At 40.9% G+C, this 18818-nt stretch overlaps 1 protein-coding gene across 2 annotated transcripts; it reads right to left on the bottom strand.

Moving 5' to 3' along the window:
• Positions 1–2516: 2516 nt before the first annotated feature.
• CPSF3 (cleavage and polyadenylation specific factor 3) lies at positions 2517–18810 on the bottom strand. 2 transcript variants are annotated; one of them, XM_035109875.2, is made up of 18 exons: positions 18638–18810; positions 15304–15367; positions 14528–14625; positions 14179–14307; positions 13796–13973; positions 12583–12672; positions 11435–11585; positions 11114–11289; positions 10581–10739; positions 9223–9369; positions 8435–8587; positions 7629–7737; positions 7247–7345; positions 6892–6986; positions 6400–6487; positions 4776–4845; positions 3991–4087; positions 2517–2929 (listed from the first exon to the last, which is right to left on the bottom strand). In XM_035109875.2, exons 1-18 carry the CDS (start codon positions 18706–18708, stop codon positions 2825–2827), a joined length of 2079 nt encoding a protein of 692 aa, XP_034965766.1. In that variant the 5' UTR covers positions 18709–18810; the 3' UTR covers positions 2517–2824. The 2 variants fall into 2 exon arrangements, with proteins under 2 accessions (XP_034965766.1, XP_034965767.1); XM_035109876.2 differs by lacking the exons at positions 14528–14625; positions 15304–15367; positions 18638–18810 and having other exon boundaries at positions 13796–13845; positions 14179–14230.
• Between the last annotated feature and the right edge of the window lie 8 nt (positions 18811–18818).

The raw sequence follows: 18818 nt of genomic DNA, 5'->3' as shown, positions 1-18818 counted from the left end.
CGCCGCCGCCGCCGCCGCCGACAGAGGGGCTTTAGGCGAGGCTGCCGCTTTGCCCGCCGGCATTCAAGGGGGAAGTGGGCGCGCGCGTGGAGAGACCCTCAGGCCTCTCCCTCCGTCTCTCCTGGCCGGGTTATAGCGAAGGAGGCGTAAAAACCCTGAAGGCCAACCCGACGCACCTGGGGAGCCCCACACCTGCAGCAGCAGCAGCAGACGACGAACGGTTCAAAGTGTGGCTGATTTAAGCAGCTGAGTGATCAGGGTTCAAATTCTGACTAGGCCAAGGCCACCCACTGAGCTCCATGGCCTAGTCAGAATTTGAACCCTGATTTCTCAGCTGCTTAATCACACACACAGACACACACACAATTTTATTACATTTTATGTTTTACAATTTAGAATATTAATTTAACCAACCTTAAAATATCAGTGACTTCCCTTCTTCTCCTTCCATGGTTCATTTTGCATGACATAAATCCCTGCATATTTTATATAAACCAAGCCATTCAGTATTCCATTATTGCATCTTATCAAAACTTACTTACACTGTTGAATTTATCTTAACGTTCTCATTTGTACACAATTCCCCCCCCATATATTCCATAAACATTTCCCAGTCTTCTTTAAACATATGTTGTTCTTGTTCTATACAGTATGTTAGATCTGCAAGCTGCACATATTCCATCAGTTTAAGTTGCCATTCTTTAGTTGGGACCTTGCTCCTTTTTCATTTCTGGGTTAACAAAACACAGGCCGCAGTAGTGGCATACATAACTAACCTTTTTTTTGCCACCTCATTGTGCAAGTATTGTTTATTAAATTTCTATCCTGCCTTTTAAATCTGAAGATCACAGGGTGTTTTACAACAAGAAAAAAGTGAAATATATACAGTACATGGGCATAGCCAAGGGGTGGGGTGGGGGGCACCTGCCCCCCCCTAAATCCACAAACATTATTGCAAAGCATTGAAAGCACTCTATTATTTCAGGTTATGACACAGCAGAAGCCTGCCCCCCTGTAATGTCCTGTTCATGTGGGCATTTTTATCTGTGATTTTCCAACTTTGATTTCCTTAAAAAAAGCAAATTTGGCTGCTTCCCCCCCAAGAATCCTGGATACGCACATGAAAATATAGGTGGCGCTGTGGTTAAACCACTGAGCCTAGGGCTTGCTGATCAGAAGGTCGGCGGTTCGAATCCCTGTGACGGGGTGAGCTCCCGTTGCTTGGTCCCAGCTCCTGCCAACCTAGCAGTTCGAAAGCGCGTCAAAATGCAAGTAGATAAATAGGAACCGCTACAGCGGGAAGGTAAACGGCGTTTCCGTGTGCTGCTCTGGTTTGCCAGAAGCGGCTTTGTCATGCTGGCCACATGACCTGGAAGCTATACGCCGGCTCCCTCGGCCAATAATGCGAGATGAGCGCGCAACCCTAGAGTCGGTCACGACTGGACCTAATGGTCAGGGGTCCCTTTACCTTTACTGTATTAGATGAAGCGAGCCAGGTATAGAATCACATGTGCCACCTTCAGCTTCTTGGAAGAAAGGTAAATTGTATTTATAAAAGTAAAGGTAAAGGTAAATTTATAAAAGTAAAGGTAAAGGTAAATTGTATTTATAAAAGTACCCATACACCACCCCCTCCTCAAAGGACACAGTGGTGCATAGCAATATAGAAACATTACATTTAATGGCTACTGAAGAAAATTAAAAATGGCTGCATAGGCCTGCCTGGATAAGTATTCCCAGGGCACCTGCCAAATTGGCTGGAAGCATTCCACAGCATGAGGGTTCCCCCCCCCCGCTACAATCAACTGGTGTATGTATCATTTTTTAAATGGAGACTGGAGACACTACATGCCTAACTTATGGTTGAGGTCAGTCGGGCCTCTGTAAATGCAATAAAGAATGCTAGCAACATTAATAGCAATAGCACTTTCCCATTCATGTTCCCAAGGAACTTTAGGGTGAAAGGTAGGTAATGATTCAAAATAATAACTGGTATTCAGATGTATACTGTATTCCTGGAGGTTATGCTTAGCCATTGCCACTCCCATATTGTGTGAGAGCAGGCAGTATTGTGTGCAGAAGTACTTTCCTTTTTGTCCATCCTGAATCTTATTGCCAATGAATTTCATGGAGCAATCTCATTCTAATATCCATCTCAAGTCTCTTCCACCTCCTTCTTGTGTACTCAGTTTGCAGAAACAAAACACACATTGGGTCTAAAGAGGTGTGTGCATATGTATGTATGTATGTATGTATGTATGTATGTATGTATGTATGTATGCTCTCATACACATTCTAGGACTTTCCCGAAATCCAACTGTGACCTCTGGTGTCACATCAGAGATAGTTTCTAGCGTCTTGGAGCAGATTCCCACGTGGTGCAGAGGGCTATAGTTAAAAGGGGAGCTTCTGAAGCTGACTAAAGTTTCCACAAGATACTTGGGATTTTTAGTCTTTGTAAGTTTTATAATCAGGCCATTAACAAAAGACATATTTTTAAATATATTTTAAAAAGATACACACATTTCCTTTGTTACAGACGAGCTGTCTCTTACAATATGACGTTATCTTACACACATAAGAGGTTGCATATTTCTGCTTACTAGACCTTATTAAAAGGATCATTTCCTATAATACATTTCCATCTTATATCAATAAGTCTGCTATTGCCATCTGCCCACTTGGGGCTAAAACAGTTTTATGGCTAAGAAAAAGGTAAACATACTTTGTTAAAGAACATTTATTTTTTAAAAAACCACGTCGAGAATAAACGGATTTGTAACAATTTTTCTACAGGCCCCAAAATATACAATGGACAATCAGTTTATTGTATAGGGGTGATGGCATCGTAGAGTCGCTGTGCAGCTAACTCCACCATTTCCCGAAGAGTTTCATCATCATCTTCACATCCTGGTTCATGGTCAACAGTCTAGAAGAGGAGAAAATAATCAATTTGCAAGTCCCTAATTTATTTCTCAGATCTTCTTGAAAAGACTTTGCACAGAAGCCATACAATTTTTTAAAAATCTAAACACCCACCCACATAACTCATTCCATGAACCCAAACTAAATTTAGACTTAAATTCCCTTAACTACTTTTGAAATGTGGTCAAAACTTTCAAAGGGCTACCACAAACGCCTGCACCTGAGCCTAAAATGCTTTCTGGATCTGAGCCAAAGTCAGGTAGCCAGTTACTCTTGATTAGTCCCATTGAGTTTAACAGCCTTAAGCAAGCCTGACAAGGCACATTAATTCTAGGAGTTATGTTAGCAATAATGTGTCCAATTCATTTAAGATCACGCAGCCTCAAGAACTTTGACTGGGTGGGTGGGTGTAAAGAATGCCATGAATGCTGAATTTACTGGTGCTTGGTTGGCTATTTCATACCTATACATATAAAATGTCTATCAGGGAACATTGTTTGTCATAATGCAGCAGCAGCATCCTGACGTAAGAAATGTTAGAGATCTGTTGGGCTGTTTCTCTTATATTGGGAGAAGTGGAGAGGGACTGCAGGGGGAAGGAGGAATCAGCAAAAGTTGCCCCCCCCCCTCACTTCTCCCAATATAAGAGGAACAACCCAGCAAATCTCCAGCATTCCTTATGAAACATAATATACTGTAATCCTTCTGAGTATTTAATTTATACATAACACTTTTAAAAATTAACAATGGCAAGTCCCTTTATGTGCTTTAGTTGGAAAGTGGGCAGAAATTTAAGAAACAATTCTACATCACTCTTATCATTCTGTTTCATGCTACCTTCTAAACAAGTGTGATTAACCAAAACGTTAGGTGTTGAAAGTGGAAACGCTATGATGAATTGGGAATCTTCTGAAAAGAATGGTTTATTCTGATAATGGTCACCAAAAAGCATGGTTAGCTGCTAGATTTCAGAAAGCCTACTGAGGCGCTGCATACATTCCTAAGCATAAATCTCACTGGCTACACAAAAGACAATACATCAGCATGAAATTTAGCTATAAATACCCGTGTATCCAACGAAAGATTTGCTGTTTTTCCATCCACAGTGATGCTCAGTACATTATCTTCCTTAGCACTTACACAGTCTTCTCCAAATATGTCCCTAGAAATGGAAGACTAATCATTGGCACCAAATTATATAACTATTTAACTACAGTGTTTTCTGTTTAGCAGTGTGATCCTTTGTGTCTATTATTTATTTATTTTCTATACCGCTTTATATTTTAAAGAAAACTCTCAAAGAGGTTCACAGTATATTAAATCAATAAATCAATAAAACAATTTGAAAAAAGTCAAATATAGAGTATACTGTCAAAGCAACTAAACAGAAAACTAAAATATTATCTTAAAGATTTCAAAAAAAAAACATTACAAAGGAGGTCAACTACACAATACATATTTAACATAGTAGGGCTGGGTGAGTGTGGGCCACGCCCCCTAGGCCAGATGGAAAGGGCCTTGCAGGGAGCCCTTTCCTCTGGCCTCATTAGGAGCCTCTTTTGCAAAAATAAGCCCCACTGATTTCCATAAAACCATAGCCTAATAATCTAACTTTCCGTTTCAAACAAATTTCTAGAAAAGAACCAAATTCAAACATTTTTAGAATGATTTCCATACTATAAGATGGATTTTAACACTTAAAAAATGTTAGGTCTCTCAGTATAACCTCTGGTCTAAATACAAGGTTTTGAGCAAGCCCCAAAATTAATTTTGTTCAATAACAAAGGTACTAAAATATATGATAGTTATCTTTTGTGAGAAAGAGAGGGTTATGTGATGTTATAACTTACTGAAGCATAATCTCCATCTTCTTGTGATATGCAGCTATCTCTTCTTTTTTAGGAATTTTATGTACCACAGCTGGAAAAAACCCATACATTTTACATTCCATTGTAATTGCCATTTGTTATAATGTAGCTGATAACAGGCGTTAAGCGACAAGGAAAATATTGGCACATACTACTGAGATCCTACAAGTCTAAATGGTTTCTTGTACATTGTTATGTAAATTAAGTTGTGCTTAGCTAATTCAGATCATGCTGGTGTGCGTGGAGGGGAATAGCTGGACCTGAACTTCATGCTGTAATTATTGGATTCATAGACATGCACTAGGTTATAGACAAGTATGATCATTTTATGGGCTGAAACCAGAATTTGCTGTTTGTTGTCAATTGAAGGGTTCCTTCTGTCCCTGGAAGGCTTTTGATTCATTGGAGAGATCTTGCTCACCAGTGGGGCAGGGGAGGGCAGGTGGAGGGAGATGGCTTTTGTAGATTCTCCCTTCTTTTTGAGGTTACCAGTGCCACATCCCACACTCTTCCAGGGGCAAAGGGGAGGAAAGGGAACCAACAAGGTCTCACGCACCTTCTCCCTGTGGGCGTGAAATCTGTATCCAAGCAAGACACCGAATGGGCTTTGTGATGCTACAGGCTTCTGTTTCTTAACATGAAACGAGGTTGCAACTTACAGTGGTGCCTCGCTTAACGAATGCCCTGCTTAACGAAAGGTTTTTTCTAGCGGAAGTTGCCTCGCTAGACGAATTCGTTTTCGTCTAGCGAATCGCAGTTTCCCATAGGAATGCACTGAAATTCAATTAATGCGTTCCTATGGGCAAAAAAATTCAAAAAAAATTCAATGCATTCCTATGGGATTCGCTAGACGAATTTCTTCGTTATAAGAAAAGACCCGTGGAACGAATTAAATTCGTCTAGCGAGGCACCACTGTGTTGGCATTTACCGGAGAACTATTAACAGCTCAACTTTTAATAATAATTGTTCTTCAACTGATACATTTAGGAACTATGTTTATCTAGTACCATTTACAGATAATACTGTGAGCCCACATTTTATGTGCATTTAACTTGTGTGCATTCAGCTTTATGTGCACGGCAAAAGTTTTAATTTTTTTAAAAGGGGGGTGGGTTCTGGGGGAAATGACTTTGGTAATTCCACTCACCACTGAACCCATTTTGGCTTTAGGCGTGATTTTCAGAACGTAACCCCTGCGTTAGTTGTGGGCTTACTGTATGTTTCTGCTCTGAAGACTAATTTCCCAGAACGTTAGATTCTGAACAGATTTGTTAGAATTCCGATTAATAACATGTTCTATGATTGACATTATTTAATTTAGAAGAATGTCCCTGTGTTTTAATATACCTATTTGCACATGAAATTGACTTTAATAATGTTACATTATACATGCCTCAAAATCTAGTTTCATATTAAAGGAGGAATTTATATAATTCTGTTTATTTCAGCCCTGCTAAAAGTAATGGGAAGCTGGATTGTGGATTGTGTCTCAGGACCCTGGGCTTGGCAGAAATGTATTCTCCAACATAAAAGTAGTTCACATATTTTCACAGAAACACACACTATTAAAAGTATACAATATATACAAAAAAGGGGGGGGAATACCTTTTTGAATTTTGGGATTGGACTGAACTTCCAGTATCACTGTTTTTACAGTGTCCGCATACATATCATTAGCAGGATTTGCTACCCACTGGGGGGGAGAAAAAGCAGAGTGAGAAGGAAAAGCATGATTAAAGAGCACATAAATTGTTGGAATTCCATTTGAAGCAATTTTGTTTTTGCCATTCTACATTTATTTGGCTTTGTAGCTGGTTTGAAATTCTGGTTAAGAGGGAAACTATGTCAGCTTTAAAGTTCAAAATGGTTGTGACCAGGCTATTAGAATGGCCGTGTTATGAGTCCGCCAAATCTACTACATTCATCATTATCGGCCTTGCTCCCTTGTCCCACTGACTTCAAAGGCTTGGCTAGCTAACGTGCTATGTTGGGGTACCAAGATTATAGCCCTCCCTCACCTCAGGAAGCCCAACTCTGTTTCAAAGCCACCTGCATGTTATCACAACAGTTATAAAGAAATCTTTATTCTGTCCTTACCTCCAGCACAACCATACCCGGCTCTTGGACCACAGTGATGTTTTTAAAAACCTTCAAAGCTGGCTTATCCTGGACTTCTATTTCTTTTATGTCACCTTCAAAAATATAAAATAACCACAATAAATGCATCGCTGCTTAAATATTTCTTGGGCACACTCAGTACATACCACTTGGGTCCATCTATTGCAACTCGTGAATTCAAAATGGTCCTAAAATGTGACCAACAATCTCTTCCAGATGCACAGTGGGTTGTGCTGGATGTTGTTTCAACAGTTTAATGGCCATTACTATCTTCTCATCAAGCAAGTTGCAATAATTTTGGAGAGACTTCAGGCGGCTTCCTCCAGTTACGCACCTGTTAGTTTTTGTAGCTGATAATAAAGCAGACTGAAAGATCCTGTGTATGGAACAGCTTGTGTTTGTGTCACAGTGCTCATAGCCAGATCAGTGTAATCTGTAAAAAAAATGAAAGCAAAAAGGACAACATTAGAGCCTAAGTTGCTTTTCTGTTCATGTAAATTTCTGCCTGACTGTTTCTCCATCTCCCACCTCCCCGCCAGCTGCATTGTCCCACCAATTCCAGATTTTTTTTGGGGGGGGGGGCACATTCACATGAGTAGAAAGGAGAACGATGCAAAAGCCCCTTCTGTGAACAGGAACTCTATACTGTTTACATAAGGAAAGTTAGGGATCCAAACCAATGAAACAAGGATAATAATGTTTTCACTTTTACTTACTGGAGAGGTCACATGGAGCAAGTATGTGATAGTTAAAATTTCTTTTAACTAGTATTCCTGAAACACGCTGCCCTTGTTCTGGTTTCTTATCTGCTAATGAGCCCATAACCTAGAGAAATCACAAGAGAAAAATCAAGAAAGTGTACGGGGATTGCAAATAGAATAGATATTTTTAAATGGGTGGAGATGAAAAACTGTCCCCAACTGAATACGGCATCCCTTCTCAGACTGTGTACTAGACCATGTACCAAAATTTCAAGGTGAATTTACCAGCAAGCATGACTTAAATGTACCCATCAATTACAAAACTCCCTTTACAAACTCACATGTTCTCCCTCAACTTCAGAATGGACAGCCCACCAATAATCCCATGTGATAGTTCTCTACGTTATGATTGGCCTATTCTTGTCCTTTTCAGAATCACTAGTTCTCCCGACCTCTCTGAGTGGTGGTCCTGGGTGGGTTCATAGACAAAGAGTGTGCACATGCATGTTATTTGAAGCTGTTAAAATATTTCAAAGCTTTAAACAACTGTAACCCTGCAATATCCAACAGCAGATTAGGGAACACACTGAGCCATGTATTTGTAATGGCCGGTGGATGAGAGCAAAAACAAGTTTCCTAAACAAAGGCAAGCACATGTTATGTACCCTATGCTTCCTGACATAAGAGCTGTGTGCTGTGTTCATCATCCAATACATTGAGTTGTCCTTTCCCAAGGATTGGATACATTTTTGAAGAAGGAAATAACCGTTGATGACAAGGTAAATGTGCTTATGAGGATGAAGAAAACGCCAGCTTTTTACCTTGGCAAGCTTTTCTCCTCTGAAGTTTAGCGTTACGGCTTCAGTATTTCTAGGATTGTGGACTTCTATGTGAACTTCATCATTATCCTCATATTCACGTATTACTGCCGCTTTCAGCCTGGCCATTTCATTCTGCTCACCATGAACCAATATCTGCATGAAAAAGTCATTGTTAGCTGTCAAAATATTGCCAGGAAGGTGGCAGCTTAGGGAAGAGGAGGAGGAGAAACAGCCCTTCTTAACAAAAGGAGTGGTGGTGTCATCAATATGCGCCTGTATCCTACACCCGTATATGACTGAGAGAGCCCCACAAACCAGAGAAGCTTTTTGAGTGAATGCTATGGGCTGCAATGGGGGTGAAGTGAGACAATCCCTGAAGTCCACACAGCTCTTTGGAACTCAGCTCTCTTTGAATTGTTATTTGACCCTTTCCCACATCATCTCCTCTCCCTTTTTCAACCACTTTATTTTCCTGCCTCTTCTTCTATCTTCTTTCATTTCATATTCGCTTGATTTACCTCCAAATCATTTTAGACATGTAAGTCACATATTTTCTTCCAGAAGCTACAAGCTTTACACACTGTTTACATACAGCAGCACTCTCAAGAAAAAATCACTTTTGTTTCAAATGTGGCTGAAAACTTAAAGCATAGTTTATCACGGAAAAGGAGTGATGCTGCAACTCTGAATTACTGTTTACCTCTGGCTAGTTAAAATGGAATTTGTTGAACTGGCGTTGGGATTTGACAAAACTGTACTTCTTGAAAATAACAAAAATAAACACTAACCACATGGGGAGGTTTCAGTGCCCGGATGAACTCGCTGGTTTGTTGGTAATCTGTGTGTGCAGAGAAAGAGATGTAATCCACGGACATCTTCAGTGGGAGTTTCTGTCCTGACATAGTTGTAATTTCTTCAGGTTCAGACATGATGTGCTGCAACAATAAAATGCACCCATTATATTATTTCATTCAGAATATTTATTTGTTAATATGAAGATACACATTAAATATAAAGGTAAAGGCAATAAAGGACCCCTGGACGGTTAAGTCCAGTTGAGTTTGACAATGGGGTGTGGTGCTCATCTCAACTTCCAGGTTGCGGGAGCCGGTGTTTGTCCACAGACAGCTTTCCAGGTCATGTGGCCAGCATGACCAAACTGCTTCTGGCGCAACAGGACACCGTGACAGAAGCCAGAGCACACGGAACGCCATTTACATTCCCACCGCAGCGGTACCTATTTATCTGCTTACACCGGTGTGCTTTCAAACTGCTAGGTTGGCAGGAGTTGGGTCAGAGCAACGGGAGCTCACCCCGTCGTGCGGTTTTGAACTGCAGTGCAGACCTTATGATCGGCAAGCCTAAGAGGCTCAGTGGTTTAGATCTCAGTGCCCCTGCATCCCTACACTAAATATAAAGGGGCCCCTGACCATCAGGTCCAGTCGTGTCCGACTCTGGGGTTGCGGCGCTCATCTCGCTCTATAGGCCAAGGGAGCCGGCGTTTGTCCGCAGACAGCTTCCGGGTCATGTGGCCAGCATGACAAAGCTGCTTCTGGCGAACCAGAGCAGCGCACAGAAATGCCATTTACCTTCCCGCCGGAGCGGTCCCTATTTATCTACTTGCACTTTGATGTGCTTTCGAACTGCTAGGTGGGCAGGAGCTGGGACCGAGCAACGGGAGCTCACCCTGTTGCAGGGATTCGAACCGCCGACCTTCTGATCAGCAAGCCCTAGACTCTGTGATTTAACCCACAGCGCCACCTGGGTCCCCACACTAAATATATACACGTATAAAAAACATTCAATACAGAATTCCTTCCCAGCACAAACACACAACATTTCTATCTAGCAAAATAGTCTGATATTGTGATTTTCCTATTCTAATGCAATTCACCGTGACATATCTAATCTCCTCTGGATATATTCCATCACTGGATTCCAACTTTGAGATTTTTCATACCAGAGTTTCTTGGTATTCTTTCATTCAGAATAAAAAAGGTACAAACTGAAGTATGCATCAGGCTGTAAGTACAAGGACACCAAAACAGTAGCCCAATTCAGTCCAGATTCCCTGGTAAAATAATTAAGTCTTTTAAGCTGCCTGCCCTGCGTATTAACATATACCACTAGTCAAAGTATACCTCACCTTAGCAAGTGTTCCTTCCACACAGTATCCTGCTATGATGACTCCATTCCTCTTGTCAGTACACCAGCTCTCAAATAACTCTCTGGATAAACCACTCTGCATCATACCGGGGGAAGCCATTACAACACTTGGTCCTATGTCATCAAAATGATCCATGCTCTAGGTAAACAAAGAATAATTATTACTCCATTTTATGAAAGTCAGAGAAAAGTGTTCCACCTTAACTGTTACCCCTGCTCTCAGGGACAAAAAGTATTTTAGTGATGTATTTTTATAAAGGACTCTATGGGATCCTTAGTGAGCTCAAAGTATTTCTGCAGGGTTCTGGGAACAAGAATAGATGCCATATACATGAATCCCAGAAGGATGCTTATCAGAAGCACGTTTAGTGCTAGTCCCAGGTAAGAGTTTGGGCTGCTGGTAGACTGAATTCTTCTGAAAAGGGTTTGATGCCCAATTTTAAGTCAGAATTATAGTTCTTCATAACCTTTCTATACATTCATGTTATTAAAATTTCATTTATTCACACTGACCTTCAGATTACTAATGTGCTTGAATACAAATGGGTTGTTGATGTTGATTTGCTTGCGAATTTTATCATTCATGGCATTGACATAGGTCTGATACACGGCCATGCATTTCTTTGCCAGAGAGGAAGCATAGTATATAGGTATCTCATGAAGCTCAGGATGATTTTGCCAGTATTCATCTAGGTTTTTTTTAAAAAACAACAACAACACACAACTTTAAACAAATTATGAAAACTAAGAACAGTAAATATAATTTAGATGGACATAGTTTTTCAGACTTACTGAACATGTAAAGTTGGAAAGAGGTAATGTGCAGGTACATACCTAAAATCAAAAGCAATTCTTGTGCTCTTCCCAAAGCAAACACAGGAATAAGACCTCTGCCTCCCCTGTTTACAATATCGTGTACAGTGTTGCAGAATCTCGCCTCCCGCTCCTCGCGTTTCTCATGGATGTGCGTACCATAGGTAGATTCCTAAGGCCAAAAATCACACCATTAAAAATAATGAGACACACATGACCAGAATGGCAGTGTGACTATACCACAATCTAGTCACAGCCTCACTATTCCTATTTGGGATTACTAAAAACTGCCACTGGATCTGCCACCCACACTCCAGAACATATGTAGACCAATTGCTCACAAAAATAGGAATTGCTTCTCTCTCTCTCTCTCTCTGTCTCAATGTTTATTAAGAAAAAATTGTTGAACAATACAAATTGTCAATAATCAATTGTAAATTTCCCCCTTCCCCCCCATCCCCTCCCTTCCTCTCCCACCCTCTCAGGACTTCCCTCAGTTCCCTTCTCTGATTTGTTTATACATATTATTTTCTGCATGCTAATAAATTGTACATATCACTATATTGTCCATCAAATGTTCTACTAATAAATTGTGGATGTTTATTCAAAACCTGACGAGGAGTCCAAGTAGTTTGTAAATAATTCCCATTCTTCCTTAAAGTCACTATTGTCCTTCTCAAAAAATAGGAATTGCTTCTTCAAACCATCAAAAATGCAATGAGTCAATTAGCATGGCTGTGGCACTATACCTGATCTCAAACATGTCTAGCATGAGATTTTAATAAACCAGAGCTAAATTTTGATGTATTGTCATAATTTTCTAAGACAAGAGTGTGCAACTTATTTTGTATGATTATTGATTATTCATGAATTGTAGTATGACGATAAACTCTGCCCTATAATTTCACCCACAAAAAATATTCTTAAATCATATTCATCCCATATATACACATACAAATACACACATATGCCATTTACGGGATAATCTTTCAAACTTGTAAAAATTACTTTTTGATCATACTTTATAAAATTACCAAAGAGCCACTCCTTTTTTTAAAAGTACATTGCACTATTTGCCCACTTCCAGAGTGCATTAGTTAGAAAGACTGTGAACACTTTCTATGTTATTCGAGTTTTCACTTCAAATTATCATAGGAGAAGAAACTTACAATTATAAGAATATCTGGTTTAATATTGGGAATCTCAGCTGCCATCAAGTGCCTGTCTTCTTGTCTTGAGAAGTCACCTGTGTATAAAAGCTTTGAAAAAGAAACAATGTTCATTGTAATTAGACAGAATAACTAATATAAATCATGGTAAAAAGTAAAGAAAAGTTAAGTCAATGTCTGTTGGTTCATCCATAGTCCTTCATAGACCAAGCAGTAAGTGCTTAAGGGGAAGCATGTATCACAAAATATGATGGGAAGTTGGAATTTCATGCATACTACTTGAGCACTATAGATGGATAACCCCTAACTTCCAATAACAATAGCTTATACCAGGGGTGAAGAACCTTTTTTAGCCAAGGGCCGCAATTCCCTTGTGAGCAAACCTCAATGGGCCACACTCCAGTGGTGGACAGAGGCAAAAGGTGGGTGGAACAACCATAAAAATCTAGGATATGCTCACTGGAATTAAAGGAATCTCTAAGGATTGACTTCACATTGGCCTGATAATATCTACTTTGCTTAAGCAGGGTGAAGTAAGTTGGATGTAATGTTTCCATAGGTTGTAAATGAATGAGATGCGAAAGCGGAACTTATTCTGCTGTTATCACTACTTCTGATGCTAAGATTACTTCTGCTGAGAGCCCGAGTATGTGCTAATCTTTTTATCCTGTAATAATAAAAGGTTGCAGTGTTTAAACCTGTTATTGTGTGGGTTAATAGGTCCTTGGGAAGAACTGAAAATACCCATTTCCAAAAACGTAGTCCTTCACAATTGATGTGTCATAGACTACATTCCAGTTGTACAAAATTCAGGCGCACACACATATAGAATAAACACACATAAACACGCAAAAGCTTCTTCACCCTCCATCCAGGCAAGCAAGAGGCATTATCAAAGTTTCAGCCAGCAAGAGGTATTATCACGCATTCCCACCAAGCTAAAGCACCCAATGAGGCCATGGAAAAGGGTCAGTGAGGGCTGGGTGTGTGGCCAAATGAGTCTCAAAGGCCAGGCAGAGAGGACTGGAGGGGCCCAGTTCCAAGGTTCCCTACCTCTGGCTTACACCATGTATCTTTAATGTGACAGGTTTAATGGAAATGTGAATGTGAATAAATCCTATACCCACAAAACACACTGAAGAGGTAAACTAAAATAAATAAAGGCCCACTGATAACAAGCCTACTTGGATTATCTAGCGTGCTAAAGAAATACCTTCACTCCAGCTATTTCAATCATAAACATGGCTGCTCCCAGAACGTGGCCTGCGTGGTAACACCAGAACTTGATTCCCGCCACCTCTTTCACTTCATGGAAGTTGATAGTTTCTATTTTGTCCATGCTTTCTTCCAAGTCCGTCTCCGTATACAGCATGTCGTCTGCTGATATATTGCTGTATAAAATAGTAAGGCAAAATGTCATCCTGTTCCCCAGTTTTTTAAGATAAGATTGTGCAGGACTCAGAAGATGGTTTGCCACAAAGTGCACTTGAGATTACAGGGCAACAAGGCAACAGGCAAAAATATTACACATCCACTGTTAAAATTATCGCATCATTTCACAAAAGTTTCCTCCCACAAATAAGAGATTGAACTCACCTAACTTTGACGTAATCTGACAGAAGCCACCTATAAATTGCTTTTGTAGCATGGGTCATGAAGGTCCTCCCTTTAAAACTTGTCTTCTGCAGAAACCATGGCAATGCCCCACAGTGATCCAAATGGAAACTGAAAGAGGCAAGATCAGATTTCAGAATCAAGCCATATCAATACCATGGCATGCAGCTACATCATTTGTTGTTTCAACAAAAGATCAAGTAACAAAACAGCTAACACTTAACACTTCAACATCAGCAAAGCTTAACAAATCTGTTACAGAGTCTCAGCATTTTAAAATAAAAACGCAAAATCCCCCCCAGCCTTTGGCATTGAGCAACACATCACTTACTGACTAATCAAGAGGAGATCAATTTCAGCTGGGTCTATCAGATCGATATATGGAAGTGCATCCATTCCTTCTAGGCCAGGGTGGATTCCGCAATCAAGCTAAAAAAAAGATGACCAATGATTGTATTTCTACAAGCACCTAGCATATAGTATTAACACATAGTTATACAATGATGCTTGCTCTTTTACATCAAAACAGTAAAGTTTATGTGGCATCTTGATATTTCAAATATTTAAAAGAATGTGATCTTAGGTGTAACGCAAATGTTTCTCCTCTCATTTGAAGGAAATGGGTGGGGGAGCAACCAGCATTGTTGGCAATGCTCCATAAAAGGAACACAACTCTGGAAATCCTCTCATCATGTGGCTAGGTGTAATTGCACAGGAAGTTTCCATGTCAGCTCAGTACATCCCTGCACTGCCACTATGAGAGTGTTGGTGGTGAGGGCTGGCCTGGCACATGCCTGCCCCTGGTGTTGGCAACCAACGTTATGCCACTGCTGAAAAGTGAGCAATGTGGTAGCCCTACAAAACTTCTGGGGAGGGCTTTCCTCAGTCTGGGCACTGAAAATGAAAAAGTCCCATGTCCATCCCAACTCATCAAAGTTCAGATAGTGTTTGTGTGTGTGAAACAATAAAAGGAGAGAGCCAGAAGAGGCTCATATGCAAGAAGGCAATCCTTAAGAGGTTTGCAGTGGTAGAATGCTTTGAATATTTACTGTCAAAGATGTGTCTACTCTGACAAAACGTTAATAAATAACTTAGATCAATGATTACCATTATCTTCCTTCCTTTAAATTCCAGAATAATGCATGATCTTCCTACTTCTTGCCCTGCACCTCTGTGAAAAGAAAGTTGTGACAAATTACAAAAAACAATCAACCACCCACTGGTATAAAAACAACTATATGTAACTGACCAAGCAAAGTGATGTCTTTGGTTTAATTCCATGGCCTGATTTGGATGTAATGCTAAACTATGGTTTAGCATTATGTAAACAACCCTGCACAAGCCTTGGGCTCATGTGCTCCCCAAGGAGAATGGAAGCTTTCATGCTTGTTTTTAGCAATACATCTGAACCCCAAACTGCAGCTAATCTTGAACTATTGTTCCTTCAATCAAGCCTACTATTTAGCCCACATTTTGAAATAACTTCTTACCGTAGTAAAATGTATACAAGACTAACCACAGTTTATACATGGTTGGGCATAACATTAAAAGCAGTTAGTTAACAATTGAAGCAAAAGATTCTGATCACCTCCTCACAACTGAGAGAGCATGCAAGTCCAAGGCTTGACCAGGTTCATTCATATTGTGAATTTCAACTAGGAACCCAGTTCAACATCTGCACTCATTTTCAAAGAGATTTCTAGAGATTTTGCAGAATGTAAGACGGAACAAAACAGAGTTGCAAATATAGCTACAGGGGTCAGCTAGTCTAAAACAAATTTCATGGACACCTGTCCATACACACTAAGCCTAGACAGTTTTGGCTTCTGCTGAGTCCTAAAGCAAAAGAACCAACACACCTCCAATTTCAAGTAGGTTTCCTGCCTGGTTTCCTGCAGAATATCCAGGCAACTAGGAAAATGGTCATTTAGAAGCCAGATACAGAATGTGGTATTTAAAGTAAACAAGTCACAATTTTTATTCTAGCTTCATGTATGTCTATGGTGTAACTAAATAAAGTAGCAGAGATGATTAAACAAATCCAGGATCACAGTGAAACAGGCTTGTTCAGACATACATTAAATTAATACAGATGAATGAAAGGTCATATGTCTAGAAACAAGGATTGTAGGTCACCTTTAAAAGATAAAGGGCTCCTTGTTGGAAAACAGTGAAAGAGAAATGATTAAGGGAGATGATGGATTAAAAATTAAGCATGAGCTTCCTTTGAGCTGTTGAAGCTAAGGCCTTGTCTAGACAAAAGATGATAAGGTAATCCTGCCATGAAATCAATGATACTTCAACCATTTCACTTAGCCAGCTAGAATGAAAGTTTCTACGGTAATGGCCAGAAATTGTACAAGCTGCTGAGGAGTATATCAGAAATCAGAAAGTTGGTGAGAAAAGAAAGGCTGGTTGGACATCTGAAGGCAGCCCTGTTTAGGGAAGCTTTTAATGTTTAACAGATTATTTTATTTTAATACTTCTGTTGGAAGCCGCCCAGAGTGGCTGGGGAAGCCCAGCCAGATGGGCAGGGTATAAATAATAAATTATTATTATTATCATGGGAGTTGCAGGCCAAAACATCTGGAGGGCTGCAGTTTGGGGGTGCCTGCACTAGATCTACCGAGCCCACAAAATGGTGGTGACGCAGCATTTAATAAGATGAGAGATACACAGAGCTATGCAGTGGGGGCGGGGGACCTGTGAGGGCATGTCTCAATGTCTCATGTCCAGACATAACCATAACATTTCTGACGACAGGCTTCCAATACCTGACAGCCTGAAAGGATTCTCATTGCTGTGAATGAAAGAAAACACAAATTCCTATTGACACCTTTGTCTCATGAGGCATTTGCCCGAAAACAGAAATGCTGAATCCATGGATGGGGGTGAAATTCCAGTAGCATTGAGTTTACTTCCTCTAAGAGACCACTGGAAGCTGACAGTCTTTGTAGTACTGTATTGTCTTTATTTACAAAAATGCAAACTGACAATAACTGGAGGCACAAGGCAGGCAACTGCTACTAGGGAGAAGGCCAGTTACCCCACATCAGATCCCCATAGAGCTTCTGTACTCTCAATGTGGGCTCTCAACCAACTAACAGTTCTCTGCCGTCTCTAAAAGTGCTCCCTCATTCATTTAACCTACCCAAGGCTTGACAGAGTATCTCATTCAAAAACACAGAGAGAATCCAAACAATCAAGGGACCATCTCCTGACCCCAACCATGATCCCCCATAAAGCTTCAACCCTGGACTGTGAACCAATAATTGCTTAACAACATCATGTTTGGGATAAATAAAACCCCTATGTGTGTGTATATATCTACTGTATATGTTAAATTCGTAAGTAGAGGTACCACTGTATATGTTTGTTGCTGGCATCTGAGTGTGCCTTTGAGAGTGAATCAAACCATTGGAGAGTTACAGAGCCTGCTGTGGCTGTAGAGACCAACACACTAAATGGGAGAGACATGTTTTGCAGCAGCTGGGGCAGATATAAACATTTGGTTATGCTGCTGTAGATGCATCATGGAGTTTCTTCTCTCGGTATGTATGTACTGTATGTCTGCCTTCCTCCTTTGGTTGCTACTGTAGACAGGCAACTTGTCTGTCTCTTCTCCAGGCACTGCAGTCATCTGCAAGGGTTGATGTTGCCAGCCTTCCTCATGTCTTGCTTGCAGACATATTTGTAATGAAGAGTTGGTCTGGTGCCTGAAGCCAGCTCCCTGCAGACCACCGTTCTTGGGGATCCTGCCATCTTCCATTCTGTGGACTCGACCAAGACAGCGTTGGTGGCATCGCTGAGACAGGAGTGCGATCATGCTGGGAACGTCTTTGTTTGAGATCTGTCTCCTGCCTTGTGATGCCCAAAACCTTCCTGACTTGCATACAGATATAGATAATAGATAGATAGATAGATACTCTCAGAGGTTTTATTTATCCAGAACATGATACTTTTAGGCAATTATTGTTTCACAGCCCAGGATTGAAGATATCATTCTCCTCCTCCCCTCCCGTTTCTCCAAAAATAAGACGTAGCCATAAAATAAGCCATAGTAGGATTTTTAAGCATTCAAGGAATATAAGCCATATCCCGAAAATAAGACATAGTGATAGGTGGCGTGGAGCAGCAATGCTGGTCGCGGCATGAGGAGAAAAAAATAAGACATCCCCTCAAAATAAGCCATAGTGTTTTTTGTGTGTTTTTTTGAGGAAAAATAAATATAAGACGGTGTCTTATTTTCGGAGAAACACGATATATATGAGAGAAATGCTTTCGTGAGGGTTTGCAGAGGCAGACACGGGAGCCCTTTAAGCTCTGCGCGCGAGGAGGCAGAGAGAGAGAGAGTGCGCTCGCGCGCAGCAAGGGCGGTTGGTCAGCCGAAGGCCGCGGCGGCGCGCGGAACAGCCCGCGCGAGACCGTCCCAGCCACTCACAGGGGCCGAATCAACAGCTGGTCGCTCTCCTCGGCCGGGATGAACGCCTCGGTCCTTCTCCTCGCCGCCATCTCCGCGAGGAAGAGGCACGGCGCGCCCTCTCGGTTTGGCCCTCGCCGGCACCTGTACTTCGTCCACACAGCCTCGCTCGCGCAGCCGGAAAGTGAGCGTCCCTCTCCCT

The sequence above is a fragment of the Zootoca vivipara genome, chromosome 3, assembly GCF_963506605.1.
Source record: "Zootoca vivipara chromosome 3, rZooViv1.1, whole genome shotgun sequence".
Lineage (NCBI taxonomy): Eukaryota > Metazoa > Chordata > Lepidosauria > Squamata > Lacertidae > Zootoca > Zootoca vivipara.
Note: the sequence above shows the minus strand (reverse complement) of the source record. Positions and strands in the feature narration are given on the sequence as shown.

Excerpts from the sequence above, each read along its gene's own strand:
- CPSF3 (XM_035109875.2), bottom strand. The coding sequence starts at position 18,708 with ATGGCGGCGAGGAGAAGGACCGAGGCGTTCATCCCGGCCGAGGAGAGC. Across the intron at positions 11,586-12,582 it reads AACCAGATATTCTTATAATT|GAATCTACCTATGGTACGCA; the intron begins GTAAGTTTCTTC and ends TTTTGGCCTTAG. Across the intron at positions 2,930-3,990 it reads ATCTTTCGTTGGATACACGG|ACTGTTGACCATGAACCAGG; the intron begins GTATTTATAGCT and ends CTCCTCTTCTAG.